This window comes from Geospiza fortis, unplaced genomic scaffold, assembly GCF_000277835.1.
Source record: "Geospiza fortis unplaced genomic scaffold, GeoFor_1.0 scaffold55, whole genome shotgun sequence".
In the NCBI taxonomy this organism is placed as follows: Eukaryota; Metazoa; Chordata; class Aves; order Passeriformes; family Thraupidae; genus Geospiza; species Geospiza fortis.
The window spans coordinates 1,220,074-1,236,702 of NW_005054308.1; the positions used below are offsets into that span (position 1 = coordinate 1,220,074).

The 16,629-nt window shown below is 37.6% G+C and overlaps 1 protein-coding gene across 3 annotated transcripts in view; it reads left to right on the forward strand.

Moving 5' to 3' along the window:
- The window catches only part of GABRB2 (gamma-aminobutyric acid type A receptor beta2 subunit), a 140,318-nt gene extending 125,104 nt beyond the window's left edge, over positions 1-15,214 (forward strand). The window contains exons 11-12 of one of the 3 annotated variants that reach the window (XM_031055166.1): positions 5,555-5,605; positions 9,111-15,214. In XM_031055166.1, the coding sequence (XP_030911026.1) occupies positions 5,555-5,605; positions 9,111-9,458 (399 nt within the window). In that variant the 3' untranslated portion in view covers positions 9,459-15,214. The remainder of the gene's footprint in view (positions 1-5,554; positions 5,606-9,110) is intronic. The other 2 variants (XM_031055165.1, XM_005418669.2) reach the window with 2 other exon arrangements.
- Positions 15,215-16,629: the final 1,415 nt, after the last annotated feature.

The following is a 16,629-nucleotide window of genomic DNA, read 5'->3' on the forward strand; positions in this document are numbered from 1 at the left end:
CTCAGCTGCTATTGTGTTCCCTACAGCTTTTTGACTAAGGAGAAGGAGTCTGACCAAGTTTAGCTGGACAAGTTAAGTCGTTTTCCTCACATCTTGCACTCTAAGGGAGCTCCATTGCATTTTCAGAGCTTTGAGAGAAATAAGAGCATGCAATCACCTGTTTCACAAGTGATTGCACCTAATTATTTCAACTACACAACTGGTAGGCTAAGGATGGACTGGCAGTTTGTAATCTAGCAAGGAAATGGGGCTCCTGGAGCAGGGAGACTGAGAACTTTCTAGTCCATTGTGCCAGAAATGTCCTCTGTTCCAGCAGCACACTTGAAAATGGCACAGTCAGTTCAGGTGCTGCTGTGCTACCTGACACTTCCCATGACAGCTTCCAAACTTCTTTTCACCACTTTACTAGAGAAAAACTGGAAGAGCCTTGTATTTTTTTTTATCTGTCATATCCATAGATGTCTCTAGAAAAGGAAGGGTGAATTAGATGAAGGAGTGTGTTAACCTGAGCCAAAGGGAATGCTCTGATCTGTACCTGTGGCTTTTGGCAGCTTGTGATGGCTTTCAGTGCACTGCAAACAGACAAGGTCACTCTCCTCAATTTTCAGGCTGTGGCGTGAAGATGCATTAGCAGGGCTGTAGGCCCGAGATAATAGACCTTGCTCCAAAGCAATGCTCCAAAACAATTAGGCTTGGCTAATGCCTTTATTTCCCCACTGATTTACTGCCGGCTTGCCACTGGCCTTTTCAGTTCATAGCAATATTTGTTCATTTCTATCTGAAGAAATCGTATAATGCATCTTCAGGGAGAAGAAACTATTGCAAAGGTATCTAAAACCAGTCAGTACCTATTACATAGAATGGCACTTCATACCCTATGGACTAGAGGTACTCCTAGTATAAAACATGAGTAAGCATATATAACTTGTAAGCATATATAACATTACAAGATGTAAAAGCTTTTGGTAAGAAGAGGATTTTTAAACTGGTTATATGCACAGACTTGGTTAATAAACTGAACAGGATATTAAAACACTAAGGCAACAGGAAGCTCTTAAAATTTCAGTCTCAAATCCTTACTGCTCTATATTGCAGGAGCTAATGCTGCCACTGTCCAGATGTCAGTGAAAGAATTCACCCTCTTTCTTTCTCTCCAAGGAGAGTTTTCCTTTTGTTTGCAGTACAGGTAAAGCTGCACAAGGACTGATTGTTGATCCAGGATCAGAAGGTATTGCTTCCATAGCAGTTTATTGAAGGACATGGAAAAAAATAGGCATGGATTATAAAAGCTTAGCCTTTCTCCTAAATTTCCATTCATGCAATCTCAGGGAACAACTTGCATATGAAACAGTCAGCAATGCACAGGGTATCTGGCCAGCCTCTGCAGGTTTTATCAAACCAGAGCTTAGAGAGGAGTGAAGTTTGAGGAGGTCCCAGTTTTAGGTCACAGCACTCTGCAGAAGCAGTCAGAAGGTGATTTTCCACGATCTGTGCTGGTATTCCACATGACATCTGAATAAAGGTCAAGCCAACTGCGTGAGGCTTTTTTCCCCGGTTGCACTTCTTTGAATGCCATATTTAATTAATGTAAGACCAGTGCCTGTACACTTGTTTAAAGCACATTCTCCTCTTTGCTTTTGTACTGCATCTACAGCCTGTGACCCTGAGCAGAACACAATTTTTAGTTCATAAAAGAATCCCTTAGTGCAGTTTAGGTCATTAGATCAAGTTGTGAAGAAATAAGACACAAAAAAAGACAAATTATTGTCTTCAGTAATTACAGTGAAGTACCTGCAGTCCAGAAGGGGTGTCTGGCTAGGGAAGTTTGGTGAATTGATTTCCTGAAAAACAACACATTTTAATTTAATCAGACTTGGGGGTTTTTTTTCATAATTTTAAAGCACAAGGCTTTTCATTTTAATATTGTCAGGACTAGCCCTCTGAGCCTTGCAGTATCTACATCTGTGGAACTGTCTCTGTTTCAGGCTTCTAAATCAGCAATGAACTGATCATATGAAATAGTTTTCTGGATCTTTTTTAATTTGGACATCTGTTATAAAATGTTAGAAATTCATCTTTCTTTTTTTTGTAACAAAATCATCTCAGTGATTTTTTCCGTAGAAAGATCTTGGGAATTTTCTTTTAGTTTTGTTGTTGTTGTTGAATTAGTTGCAGTTTCGCTCCAGAGTTTTATCCTTGGACCTCTTGCTGACTCTGAACATGTTTGTCTTTGGCCTGGGCCCAAGAATTATGTGTTCCCCAAAACCACAAGCCTGAATCTGTTGACAAGTGAGTATATCATGGTCAGACGGATGGAACTGGTAGACTGCCGTTCAGCCCGCCCACTCTCATGACAAGGATGTGCTGTGCAGTTCTTTGCACATTATATTTGGCTTCCAACAAGAAAAATAACATCTTTAGTCTATTTTACAGACGCTGTTCTAGAGGAGGAACTTAACAACCTTATTTTTACCATCTAGTTCATATTTCAAAACCTTAGCTATATCCAAATTATACCCTAGAAATTTTGAAAGTTGTGGTGATAATTTGTTACGGTGATAATAACGTTCGATGCATTTTTTTTATATCTTTCACAACACTTTCTTTTATAACAAATTTTGCTCTGTTTCTGTAGTAGATTTTTGATGCTAGATGTATCTGCTAAACTGTATTTTGTAAGACACCATAATGGGAGACTTATGATTGTTATAAAGACTTGATGAAAATTTGATTTTGTCACAGATGGAAGTGAGCAGTTTAAGATGCAGGTTCTTGCTGATGTGTTCTTCATTTATATTATCTTCAAGAAACTTAATTTTATACTTGTAAATGGGATGATATTTTTAAAAAGAAATAACAAATAACTTAATCAGAGTAGTATTAGTAAGAATCTGGACTGTCCAACACCTTGGTTTTTGTGAAACAGTAGGATTTAAGCTGTTGTTAATTGCTACCCCAGAAATCTTCTGTTCCAGATCACCTTCCTCTGCTTCCTCCTAAATGTCTCAGTAATAAAAAAATTGTTGCTGAAAATTGTATTTGAGACGACATTGATATAAACTTCAAGCTTATTGGATTCTGTGCAGAGGTTTGAACAAGTTCATATTTCATGGGCTTTTTCAAATGCTATCAAAGCAGAGATGCTTTAGCCTCTCACATTTCATCTGGGCACTCATTCTTCAGTGCCTTAAGTACAGAATGCCATGTTTAAGTAATGCATACTAACAGGAAGTTATATTTTCAACCATTTCTCCAGAATCCTGCAATACTTGCAACTAAGTTATTGATGGGTTACTAAAGATAATGACCAAGAAGTCACATATATCAGAAGGTAAAAATGGATGTCTAAAAATTGATTTGCAGTTATTTAGAGCAATGTTAAAGCTCCATGTTCAGATCTTGTATTTTTTCCTCACTCCTTTTTTTTTTTTAACTCTTACAGGCTTCTTGCAGGGGCAGGGTGTGCTTAGAGTTTTAGTCTTTGAAAAGTCAAGAACCTGAACAAAATCCTTCTGCAATTTGCAGAGTTTCTCTGAATTTTCTGATCTGAAACCATGTGAAGCAACCTAAACTATAAGGCTACCCCATTACTGTCCTCTAATTGCACTCTTTACAGCCTGACCCAAATTTTAGGTGTATAACAATCCATGCTAGCCTGGTTTCATGTACAGTAACTGCAATACTGGCAGTAAACTGCGTTTTGGACAGACAATAGAAATGCAGTGCTTGTTGCATTGTTAAAGACGTTGTTTCGCATATGGGTATTTTGAAATATTAGGCATTTGTGTCTTATAAATTTATATAGCTTTATCTCAGCAGACTGGCTTATCATGTCAAAAATACCACTGTAGCTTTAGGCAGGTGCCTTTTGAAAATCATTAATTGTTTTTTCATCCAGAGTGAACCCAGCAGCAGCTTGCACAGAGCTGTCTACCTCCCACACATTGCCTGTGTAGTCAGGGCTATCCCCAGAGCTCAGTGGCTCCCATTCCATAAGTCAAGCCTTGCTGATGAGGTGGAAGATCCCTATTGCAGGTAAAGTGCGCATCATGCTTTCATCTGATCTTGCTAGAGCCCCTGTGACTTAGTCAGGAATGGAATGTTGCTGGTTTTCCAAGCAAATCTCAGCTTTTAAGAGATGGGAAACTGTGCTATATAGTAAGGTTTTCATCTATAACAAATTAAATTATATATCTAGATATGTCATGTAAGTCTTCACTGAGAAAGGGGTCTTTATTTCTGTCTTCATTTCTTAGGAATGTCACTTCACAGGACGTATAACTGCTATATTTCAGGTTTTAATCTTTATAATAGACTGGGTACCAGTTTAGACTCCATGGTTTAGCTCACCAGATTTTGTTTTAATCTAATGGCAGCTCTACTTAATAAAAAGTAAGTTTTCAATTTGCAACTGTTTTGTTTGAAAGAGTTTTTCTATCAGGAATTCCATCCCTACTGTCTATTTTATACACAGTTTCTGAGTCACTCTACCATAAAATGCAGTTCCTGCCTGTAGTTGAAGGTTACAGGTGAAAATGAACAGTGTATGAGAAAGGAGAACTGTCAATGTTGTATCTTTTCAATTCATCAATATAAATTTCTCTTGTACTATAATGCTGTGTTTGGCAGAGCAGCAGACCCTAATTACCAAGGAACTGATTTACTGAAAGTTAATAATTTCAGAGGTCTGGTCATCCTTGGAGGATTCCTAATGAATGTGTGTGGGAGTTGTAATTTTCTTGTATTTAACAGTTGCCAATGTATTATTGTAAGAGGAATTCCTCAAGAAAGCCATCATTTTGGAGTTCTAGGTAATAGGAAGAATATATAATGGTAACAGTTCTATGCTTTCCTCTGTATTCCCTTTGTTTGAGACCATCAAAAAAAGTCATGGCCGCATTCAAGGCTCCAGAGTCAGATTTTCTTCTGTTTGACCTGGACCTATAAATGAATCATTTGCATCATCTCTTTTGTCGTTCACATTTAAGATTGATTTATAAAAACCCCAGTGTCTTGCATAGTTGCTTAGCTCTGGTCATTTTTCCTCCACTTCTGCCTTCACCTTTTATTTCCATAGTACTTGCTGCTGCTTTTTCTTCATATTCATCCTCCCTTCCTTTCTTGTCCTGGGAATTTCTCCATTAAGTTTGAACTCTCCTGTTCACCATAAAGAGTCTAGTTCTATGGTTGAACAATCCTTCAGCACCAAGAGATCTTTTTAACCTTCCTCCACCTCCTTTTGAAACCACTTTTACACTTACTTTCCCCTCAGAATAATTTTAATAATTGTTTTCATATCATCATATCTTCCTTGGTCAAATGACCAGTTGGAAAAAATACATTTACATCACAACATTATGTTACCTTCAGGAGCACAGCAAGGCAGTAATAGCACCTCTGAAGCCAGAATGGACCTATGCTAATTGTTGGCTTAGAGGTCCCTATATATTTTAATTACTTGTCCTACTATTATACTACAGTGCTTTAATTTTAAATGAAAGATAATAGCTGCCTTATCTCTAAGGAAACTGGTCTTGATTTTATTAACTTACAGGACAGAAGAATAATTGGCACATATCATTGTCCAGAAATGTATTCAACAAAGGTATCTTTCACTGTTTTCTAATGTTTTTATCCTCAGAGACGTAAAATTCAGGTCTTGACCGGTTATGGTCATTAAAGATCCCATGGCACTTTTTTATAGCGTGGTCATCTCAACCCGAAGCACCTGGGCAAATATCAATTTGTGTAACTGTTCTGCTTACCCAACATTCCCCACCACCACTCACCCACCCCATAGTTTTAATTGGCTACAACATTCTCCATTTCCTCGACTAAAACAAAGTGTGTTGTTCTGCACTGTCAGTCACCACATTTCACCTCAGAGGTGATTGTGCCTCACTGGGAAGTGAAGTGGTTCTTCTTTCTAATGCTTGTAAAGCGCTTTGGGATCCTTTTGAATGGGTGGTGCTGTTTACAGTAAATGTAGATCACTGACATTCTATCTCAGGCGTCACTTTGTTACGAAAGCATGTTTTGGTTAGAGCTGGGCGAATCTACTTGGTGGAAAAAACAGTCCCAGCTCTCTCTAATTTGACAGGGAACCTTTTGACAAAGGTTTAAGAGTCAGATTCCCCCTTCCCTTCCCTTCCCTTCCCTTCCCTTCCCATTGGAAATTCAAAATATTTTGACAAAATGCATTTATTCTTATGGTCAGTTCATTATTCCAGATGCAGGAGGGTCTAATTAGTGCTCAAGAAGCAGCTGAACTTTGTGGTGTTTTCCTGGGTATTGTAACGCTTGAAGGTTCGCCCATCTCTAATATTTACTGTATTTTGCATTATTTCTTCTGGAAAAGTCTTGGAATATTGAAAAATGCTGTGCTTCAACTGATATGAGTGTGATATGTACAGAAGACATTTTTCCCTAGAAGATAGTTTAGAATATTGCTTAATGTTTTTTCTGCCCAGCATCACTAATCTTACTAACTGCTTCCAAGATTATAGACATCTGCAGCATTTTGCTGCATTAAGAAAAAAAGTTGACTGGAGTGATATCATGCTGCTAAAACATGTTTGTGTCTAACTCTAGCAGACTAAAATAGCCTTTCTTGCATGTGTGCTGCATAGAATGTATGCAAATATGTAAAGAGCACTCAAATTTCTAATATCATTGCAGATCAAAAGGATAAAATGGTTAAAGTAGATTCATCCTAAGAAGATTTAAGATGTGAAAAAAATTGTTGGCACTAAAGTATTTTCAAAAATAGTATCCTAGAATGCACAACATTGAGGTGAAAATAACCCAGACTCTGGGCTAAAGGGTAAACCCATTACATTAGTGGATGTTATATCCAACTTCCCCTGATGTCACTGGAACTTCTTTTCTTGAGGTTATATGAAAATGTAGAAAATGTAGTTTCCAAATGACTTTGCACCCCTCATGTAGGAAACTTACCTCTTGTGATTTGTCATTTTGGGATCAATGAATGGCAAGTGCCTGTCATTAATGGTTTTATTTTTAGGACCCTGAGAGTCTTATGATTGGTCTGAGATTTAATAATAAAATTTTTTTTTCTAATAACAAAAACTCCCCTTTCGTTTTACCCCAAAAATCACAAAAGAATTTTCCAAATAAATTCACTCATTAGAAAATAATGTTTGAAATCCATCTTGAGAAGTTTCATAGATCTGTTTGAAAGCTTTTGCAGATATTTGCTTTTGTTGGAATTACAATAGCAGAATACTACTATTACTTGTCCAATGCAGATGAGAACTGATTTGATGGCCTTGCTGGATAGAAGCAGTGTTCCCTCACTGTGTTCAGTGTCATGCTACTGAGCTCTTAAAGGAATTTTTCATCAGTTCCAGCTCAATTTTTACATTATTCCAGTGCTTTTCAAGTAAAGATTGATTTCCCACACTATGAATTTCATAAATATCATGTGGCTTTCATGAAAAACTAACAAAAAAGAAAGATTTTGTCCATTTCACATTGAGTCATGACATTTGATTTATAATTAAAATATAATGAAACTAGAGGGGTGCAAACTCACACAGATTGGGGGGAAAAAGTGAGAGAGAGGGAAATCTGTCATCTCAGCAACACTGGGTTTTGTGCATCACTTGAACAGATGTAATCACTCAAATGACAGTGTTTCAGTAGGTCCAAAGTACCTTTGTGAGTGTCTGACTTCTCAGTTCAGAACACTGGGCAGAGGGTGCTACCAAAAAGCAACTGGTTTGAACCCAGTTCTCTCATCTTGCCATGGTAAATATTACATAGGGGGTTTAATAATGGTAAATACAGTCTGCACTGGGCAGTGCAGGGTGGTACATGCTGCTGACAACCAGTTTCTAAATATTAGAGAATATAGTAATACCCTGTTATTGTTTAGAAATCCACAAAGGTCACAGTTTTTGCACTTTGAGTAATAATCATGGAATATATTCTGTACATGAGAAATGAATAATGTGAATGAGTTATTCTTAAAGGAGCTCTGGGATAGTTTTTTCTCTTAATTGGCCTGGAGTCTATCTGCACTACCATCACTAATTCAATGTAATTAATTAGCTTCTCATTAGCTATTATTGTTTTTAAGAACTTTTAGTTAATTATAATCTGTTACCACACAATTCAAAATACATGCTTAGAGAAAAGGCTGAGAAGAATTAGAACTTCCCTAAATAACTTTTATTTGTTTTCTGTAAATGGATTCTTTTTAAAATCTACTTTGACACTCCAGATCTTCTCCAGATTGCCTAAGAGTGAAACTTAGTTCCTTGTCTTTGAAATCCTCTTGATTGTCTGAGGAGTTTCTCTACAATATTGCTTTATTTTTTTTTCACTGAATTGCTTTAAAAAAATGCATACAAGCTAAATCTACCCATTGAAACAACTGTTCAATGTACATTTGATGTGATTACATTCTGCTTATCTTTTCCCTTGCTTGAAATTGCAGATCTCTGCTATGACAGCAGCATGCTGTTATAGCATGCAGTGTATTGAAGAAATTTATTAGTACTGGGGCATGGAGTTTCCACATAGCTATAGCTAGACTATGCCATTGCCTTTCCCCAAGTAACCAGCACTCCTGTTTAGAATACGGGGACCTAAAATGTGCATTCTCTTGTGCAGTGCTCTGTACCTCATTCATAGAGGCAGAGACACCTCGTGAATAATGGAAGTTTATGTCAGAGCCAAAGCTTTCATTTGAAAGAAGAAAAACCAAAACAAAGCACATCTTTTCTCATTCGATTTCCTTCCAAAATCCCTGAAAATTTCAATATTTGCCCCGGATCTCCTACTCAGTGACAGAATGCCACTTTCAGGAGCTGAGTGTGTTCTCTGATCCCTGGTATTGCTTGTGCTTGCTGAGCATCGGGTCCAGGGAAATACCATTTACTGCATTATACTATACTGGCCCTATTTCTCCTTGAGGTCACAAATAAATGATAATAAATGTAGTCACAGCTATGCTTAGAGTCCTTCAGGCTGACATCCAATCAATTAGCAATGCTAGATATGGCCCTGACCAGCATGGCTTCATTTTGCAGCTGACCGGGCTTCCTTTCCCTCCTGCTAAATCCGCCGTCTTATTTTTTTTACAGATGGACCCACATGAAAACATCTTGTTGAGCACGCTGGAAATTAAAAACGAGATGGCTGCCTCTGAGGCTGTGATGGGGCTTGGGGACCCTAGGAGCACAATGCTGGCCTACGACACCTCGAGCATCCAGTACCGCAAGGCCGGCCTGCCCCGGCACAGCTTCGGCCGCAACGCGCTGGAGCGGCATGTGGCACAGAAGAAGAGCCGGCTACGGAGGCGCGCGTCGCAGCTGAAAATCACCATCCCTGACTTGACTGATGTCAATGCCATAGATCGATGGTCCCGCATCTTCTTCCCCGTGGTTTTTTCCTTCTTCAATATCGTCTATTGGCTTTACTATGTGAACTAAGAAACAAAGCCACGCAGGAAGAAAGAACTGGATTTTCTCTTCGAATCAGTTGTACAGCCAAAAGTGGGACTTGGAAAAATTCTATTCAGGACAAAAAGTTATTTTAAAACACCTTAGTTGCTGGCCCACTCTATGGTCTGTTTTTATAATGTTTTGGTTGTATCTGCTAAACCATACATATGTTACGTTGCAGTATGGACATATCCCCTTATCAAAATATAAGTGCATTTTGAGTGTAAAGGCAAATTGCGTTTTGAAAATCACTTCTGTCTCATTGTCCCTCACTCTTTTTTTTTCTTTTTTTTTTTTCCCAATGGCCATTTGAGTTTAGTGGTGCAAATTATAGAGCAGCATTTGAGAAACAAGTTTTAATTTCTACAGCAGTACATGCCATTCTATGGAAAGTGCATATCCAAGGCATGCATATACACTTAAGAGAGTGTATCATGCTTATGAAACACATACACTTTACTTTTTCAATGTGTAAACTTGAAAACAAGTAGTGCCTATCATCTTTCCAAGATGATGATGGTCAGAGGTTTCCCAACCATATTCAGGTATTTCCTTTTATTTATTGGAAGAGCTGAACCTTTGACTGATAATATTGGGGTTGGGTGTTTGCACAGAAGCTGAAGCAAGAAGCACTAGTTTGTTTGTATTTTAAAGAGAGAGCATATGTTCAGTCACAGTGACTGTGTCTGGGATCAGTGGAGGAATGTAGGGACAATATACAAATGCATCAGCACTGAATGGGTAGATGCTGCTGAGTTGTGTTGAGGAAAGGGAATCTGTCCAAAGTGCCAAAATTGATTGCCCAAATAGTAATTCTGTAGATGGCTGAAGGAAGCCAGTGGTGCCCTGCCTTTCTCCAGGGCAGGGAGAGTGAGAGAGCAATTACAAAGTGCAGGGGCAGGGAGACAGGAGGCAACACATACATAAAGATGTGTGTGTGTGTATGTATATATATATATACACATATATATATGTATATACACGGTGCAGGTGAATGTTCTTAGTTGTACACACCCTAGTCGTGTGGAGTTGTGTGATTTCTTCCAGGTTTTCATCTTTCCAGCATTCCGCTTCCTGCTGTTGGTTAAAGGTTCTGTACCTCTTTCAGCAGTTGGGATCTGAGCATATCTATTTCTGTACGAGAGGTACTGACAGGGTGTTTTCTCAGTCTGGATTAGGCAATAACATTTCACTTTTTGTTTTCCTTAATGCACTGTTCTAAAGGAAAGAAATTCATAGCAATCACTTTAAGAGTTTAAGTACACTCTTGAATGTTTCCTGCTTGAGTGTGATTTCCATTGAAAAACTAGAAAATTTCTGGTTTTCTTTGGGAGGCTTCTTGAATTAAAAGGTTGAGATTCTTTTCATTCCATTGAGCTTTATTTTTAGAAAATAGCAAAATATATAGTAGAAAAAAAAAATTGAACAAAAAATTTTGCCACTTATTCCACTGTGGAACTCTTTTTGTAATGAAAACAGCAGTCACAAGAGCAGTATAAAAAGTAAAAATTCTTGATGGCTTTTACTAGATTAGATCCCCAATATTGTTTGACACAATCTTTCAAGAAGCAAAAGCCACATCTGTTGCATCCATACTACCTCTCATCTGTGTACAAATTTTTGAAAGAGACTAGAGAGTATAAGTGGTTTTTTTCAGGTTACTAAAAAAATTCTTTAGAATATTTTTCATAAAATATATTTTTTAATTTTTTTGTTCTTCAAAAGAATAATTTTCTTACAAGTATCTGTGGTTTTATTTTTGATTCCCCCCCTCCGTCCCCATTTGGTAGTAAATGACACTGATAGGAGAATAGTTCTGAGAACTAATAGGCAAATATTCTGACTTTTTTTGGTTTTTGAGCACTTCATATGCTTATTTCTAGTTCAAATAAGAAAGTATAGTTTCAGAGCCTGGGATGGGATTTGCAATACACCCTACCTGCCAGGAAGTTGTGTACGATCACACACTGCCTCCAGGCTCAGACTCTGCAATATGTACAGACAGGTTTCCCTCATGTGATTAACTTTCCAAGTGAAAATTTTGCTCTTTGTTCACATAGTTAATTTGTGACTGCATTTCATGCATAACGCAATAACCTTTGTAGATGCACTTGGGATTTCAGCTGATAGGTATGAGTCATGTTGGATTATTTTTTTCCCAATTTTAAGAAATTGAGCATATAAAAATTCAGTATTTCTCCTCAAAGTCTGTTCTTTGAAAATTATATTAATGATCCTAAATGAAAGCAGTCTTATGGTATTCTTCTGTACAAGCTTTTCTTTCATTTCAGAAATTGCTGACAGCTCCTTTTATTGTTTCACAGAAGCAGAGTGTGACTGCAGGGAGCTCACAGTCTTTCTGTGGTTGATACACATCAAATAGAAAACCTTACAGGGAATATGTTGACTCTCTGCATTGGTGACTGCTTCAGCTATTACAAAAATCACAGAGATCGAATCCTGGAACTGCACATTCACTTTTCTGAAGCTACAGTACAAGCCATAATACTCTCTGATATTGCAATTCAGAGAGTGAAAGAAAATGTTTGGTTTCTGCTCAGGTGTCACTAGGAAAGATAAATTATCTGCGGGGAAAGAGCACTTTTGCTTTTACTATGTTCTTCTGGCTATTAATGTGATGTATAAAATTAGTGAAAGAGAATGATTCTACCATTTTGTACTAAGGCTTAACACTGTGATATAAAAAGATGGGGGTGAGAAAGGCTGGTGAGGCACTATCAAGGCAAAGGCATAACTCGAGCCCCAGGTAAGCACTTACTCCTGAGATACTTGAGTGAAAGTGGGAAATGATGCCAACAGACATGAGAATGGGGTTTGCTATGTGTGCTACCCTCCAGGTAAACTAGAATAAATTTGCTTTTACTTTAGAATTGACTGAAAAGAAATATACTAGATCTTTTTAATCGTGTTAATTGTTGTTGGTTTCAATAAACAAAATAGCAAAGTTAATAATTTAGATAAAAAAACTTGTACTATAATTATAGTTGCACATTTTATTGTTCTATTGACATAATAGCCAGCAATTAAGGTGTTTTTCATCTTTGCGAAATTCATGGGGGAATTATGACAATAACATGGCACAGTTTTAATGAAATCTTTGAGATCAATCTGTAAATATATACTGTACATGACTGCTAGTAAGTATGATACACATTTTCAGAACTGAAAATTCATGCAACATATTTCTGTGTTTGCATAAGGAATGTTATGTTTCTATCCTATCGCAGTTCAATGACTGGGAAGAAAGACTCAAGCAATGACATTGTGACCATTTCTTTTCTCATTCCCAGGGGAGGAAAACAAGAGTCCTAGATAACAGCATGTGGCAGAGGTCTTCAGAGAGTTCTTACATTCTAATAAAAAAAGACATAAAATCTGTAAGGTACAAAAGCACAATGCATAGAGAAAATAAGTGGTGGTCTTATACCTGGGGAAAATATCCTATTTATTTCAGAAAAACGTGCATTAAAATTGAGCCTCAATTTATTTTCACTATAAATATTAGACTGTGTTCCAATCCTATAACACAGTGCTAAACATAAGTGAACAGATGTGAAACATTTTCCAACTGTATGTGCATATGGACGTACCCCCAAATGTCTGTATGGACATATGTGTGTATATATACACGTGCTGAGTATATATATATATATATATGCACACACATTCACATGTTGGTGTGTTAAAGGAATAAGCTAATAATAGTTTTGTTTCTATCATCAACCAGTGTATGAATATATTTTTGAGAAAAAAAAAAGAGTAATGTATTTAGAAAAAAAAACCAAACAACTAACTCTACAGGGTAACTGGGCATTTCTATATCAGCAGATCAATGCTTATGATTCGTATGGAGTATTGCACCGTTTGACATGATGATAGTACTGTACCTCCTTGCATCTGGAATTAGACTAGTCCTCACATTGCTTGCCTATTTCTTCTCTCTCTTTTTATAACAGCATTGTCCACTAGTAAGTTTTCAAAACCAACAAATTCCTTAGGGAACCAAGAAAAAAAAAAGGCAAAACTAGTAACTATTTCTAGAAAATAATCTAGGGTGGGATGGCCAGGGTACAATACTATATCAGTAGTGATCAAAACATTTTGCTATGTGTACATAGAACATACGATGTGAGCAACCATAACTTAAGCTGAACGTGTGTAAATATTATCAGATTTCTTAAACATTTTTAACTTCTAATTTGTACTTTATGGTAAGGCAAAAAGCTAATTCTACTTATGGTTTAGGTTAATGTGTCCTAAAATTATGTAAATAATTAAATAAGCTGTAAATGAGCAGTCAATAGATACAGTATTTGTTTAGTGACTTTTTTTTACTAAGTACAATAATTGCAGTGCTCTAGCAGAGTAATTTAAACACCCTTTTGCATAAACAGATTTGGACTCCAGATATAAAATAGTACAGGAAGTGCTGTAGTGTAAAATAGCCACCGTGGCAACGTTCCTGCTGGCACAGCTGATCCTTTTGTATGGTTAAAATGTTCAGGCCACACTCAGTACTCAGACTAGCCAAAACTAACAGGGCCTGGTTTTCACTTGCAATAAGGCACCTTGATGTTGCTCCAGTGAGTGGAGAGGTGAAGGTGTCCAGGTAAGTGAGAATTCAGCTGTTGGCGATTTCATTACGGAAGCCTGCATATTGCATCTGTCTGATTCTGAAATCTGTCTCTTATGGTATTTAATAGTAGGCTTATATTTTTCTTTAAGAAAAAAAAACAAAACAGGATGTTTGACTGTCGTTAGATAGCATAGTCCCCCAAAGCCAAAGAATCTTCACTCCAGAAATTGTTTAAAAGGGAAATCTAAAAAGTCACTGCTTAACACCAAAGGTAAAGCTTAGTAAAATGCACTAGGAACTTTGTCTAAATTTTTAAGAAGCAAATGGAATGTTGTTGATCAAAAAGACTGCCCTATTTTACTTTGTAAAAATACTCAGAATTTAAATATCCATTATATAAAATTGAAATAGATAATCTCTACAAGAATATGCAACACTAGCATTTCATAAATATAAAATTATTTTCTTTGTAAGTGCTTTGACAAAAAAATGAAACTTAAATGATGAAAAATCTCACCTCTACTTTCATACTAAGGGTTGTATTTTTTTAATGTTTTTCAGACATGAGGTCATCTATTCCAATTTGATAGCATTTTGTATGTTTTCACTGTTCCTGTCATTTGGCAGATACTCACCAGGCTGTATGGTTCATGGTCTGTCCTGTTACTTTCAGTTGAAGACAAAAAGAACATTTGAAACATGATTAATTCTGACAAACTGCCTATGATTTGACTTCTATCACGTTTTTATTGGCATGGGTGTTTAAATGGTTCTGTTAGTACTGTCTTTGCACAGTTCTTGAGTTATCTTTTACTTAGTACTATTTATTTCATAATGTAGTAATCATCAGCCTTACTAATGACCTTGTAGCCTTTCTTATATGCACATAATGCACATTTTCCAATGGCTAGAAAATGCAAAATACTAGTGGATATCATTGCATCAGATCTTCATGTCTTTCTCAAAAGGACTGCTAACCTCTGGGATTTATGAGGTAGTAAAATGATGATTGTAAATGAGTAGCACATAAGAGATATTTTCTTGAATTTAAAATTATTGCAGCCAGTTTCAGCATGTAAATATATAATAATGTTGGCTAGTGTGTAATTCTTGAATTTAAAAATATAAATAAAGAAAACCTAAAATATGTACCTGTAGTTGTGTTATGTTGGGCAGGCTCTTAAAGCTGCAGATTTCAATTCTCATCTGGACTGAATAACTCTGAGTTTGGGTCAGAAAGTTCTCAAAGCTGCAGATTTCAGTTCTCATCTGGAGTGAATAACTCTGAGTTTGGGTCAGAAAGGGACTCAGAAGTTGGGTGTTGAGGCACCTGAAATGCAGGTGTAGGATGGGAAGGGGGAACCATAGCATGGTGTTAATTTGCCTCTGCAGCCCTTGGGGACTTGAGTCTCTGGGGAGTGTAAGCAACGTGCAGTGAGAAGCCTGGTACTGGTCAGTAAGGAAAGGCTGAGAGGAGGGAGAACAGCTGAAAAATACCAGAGGTTCAGCAACACCTCCTCAGAGTCAACTCTTGTGCAGCTGTTAACGATGGTGAGTTGCTGGTGTCCCCCTTATGGAAGGGTTTGTTTGCAGGGGGATGGTATTTCCTTTTACAGTGAATGGTCTTAAATCTGAATATGTGGGCTTCAGATATGGAAGTCCCAAGTTTCATTCCTTCCTCTTCCTACTTAGGGTCTAACAGGAGAGATTCTGGATGACAAATTATTGTCCCTTTCAGGATGGTGGATTTAGTTTTTCCTGTTTGAGTGGTTCAGTTGAAGAACAATTCAAGATGAGCAGAGGAGAGAGCAGTCCGGCATGGTCATGAGAGGCTCTGACTGCTTTGGACAGGGATTAGAACCTGGGTCTCTCATTGTGCTCCAAAGTAAAATGTCCACTAATACAGGTCTGGTTTTGGTGCTTCTTGCTGTCTTAGTGGAATCTTGAGCTTTGAATATACTTCAGACTCACACCAGTTTGCTGGCTGTGCTGGGTGAGCAGTTTGTGTCTATTGGATTTTCCTGTTGTCTGCTGTCCCAGCTCTAATGAAAGGAACTCCATAGCTGTGTTTCCAAACCCCAAGCATTAATACAAGGGGGATACTGCAGGGTGTTTATTGGTAGCTGTAGCTGCACATTCCTGCAATTGATTCTTTTCAGGGGGAGCAGATGGAGCACCAGAAAAGGGAACAAATGGCCATCAGACAAAAGGCTGCCAAAGGCTAAAACTGCCAAATTCTCATCTTTGTCTGGAAATGCAGACAGCAGTTGGTAATTCCTTTTGAAGTTGTCCACCTGGCTATTCTCTGTACCAGCCCCACAACAGCACTGCTTTAATGATTGATCTCTTCTCTCTTTTCTGTGGGTGAAGAGCACCAGCTCTGCAGAGACAGAGCAGAGGGTGAAGATGGGAAGACTTGAGCCTTACAGATGGTACTGAGGTGAGGAGGTGCAGGATGCTGATTCTGTGTCAGGAGACACAGAACATGAGAAGTAAAATATTCCAGACTGTTAAGGAAAGCTCAAATATGACTTCCTTCCCTCACTGTTTAAAATACCACAT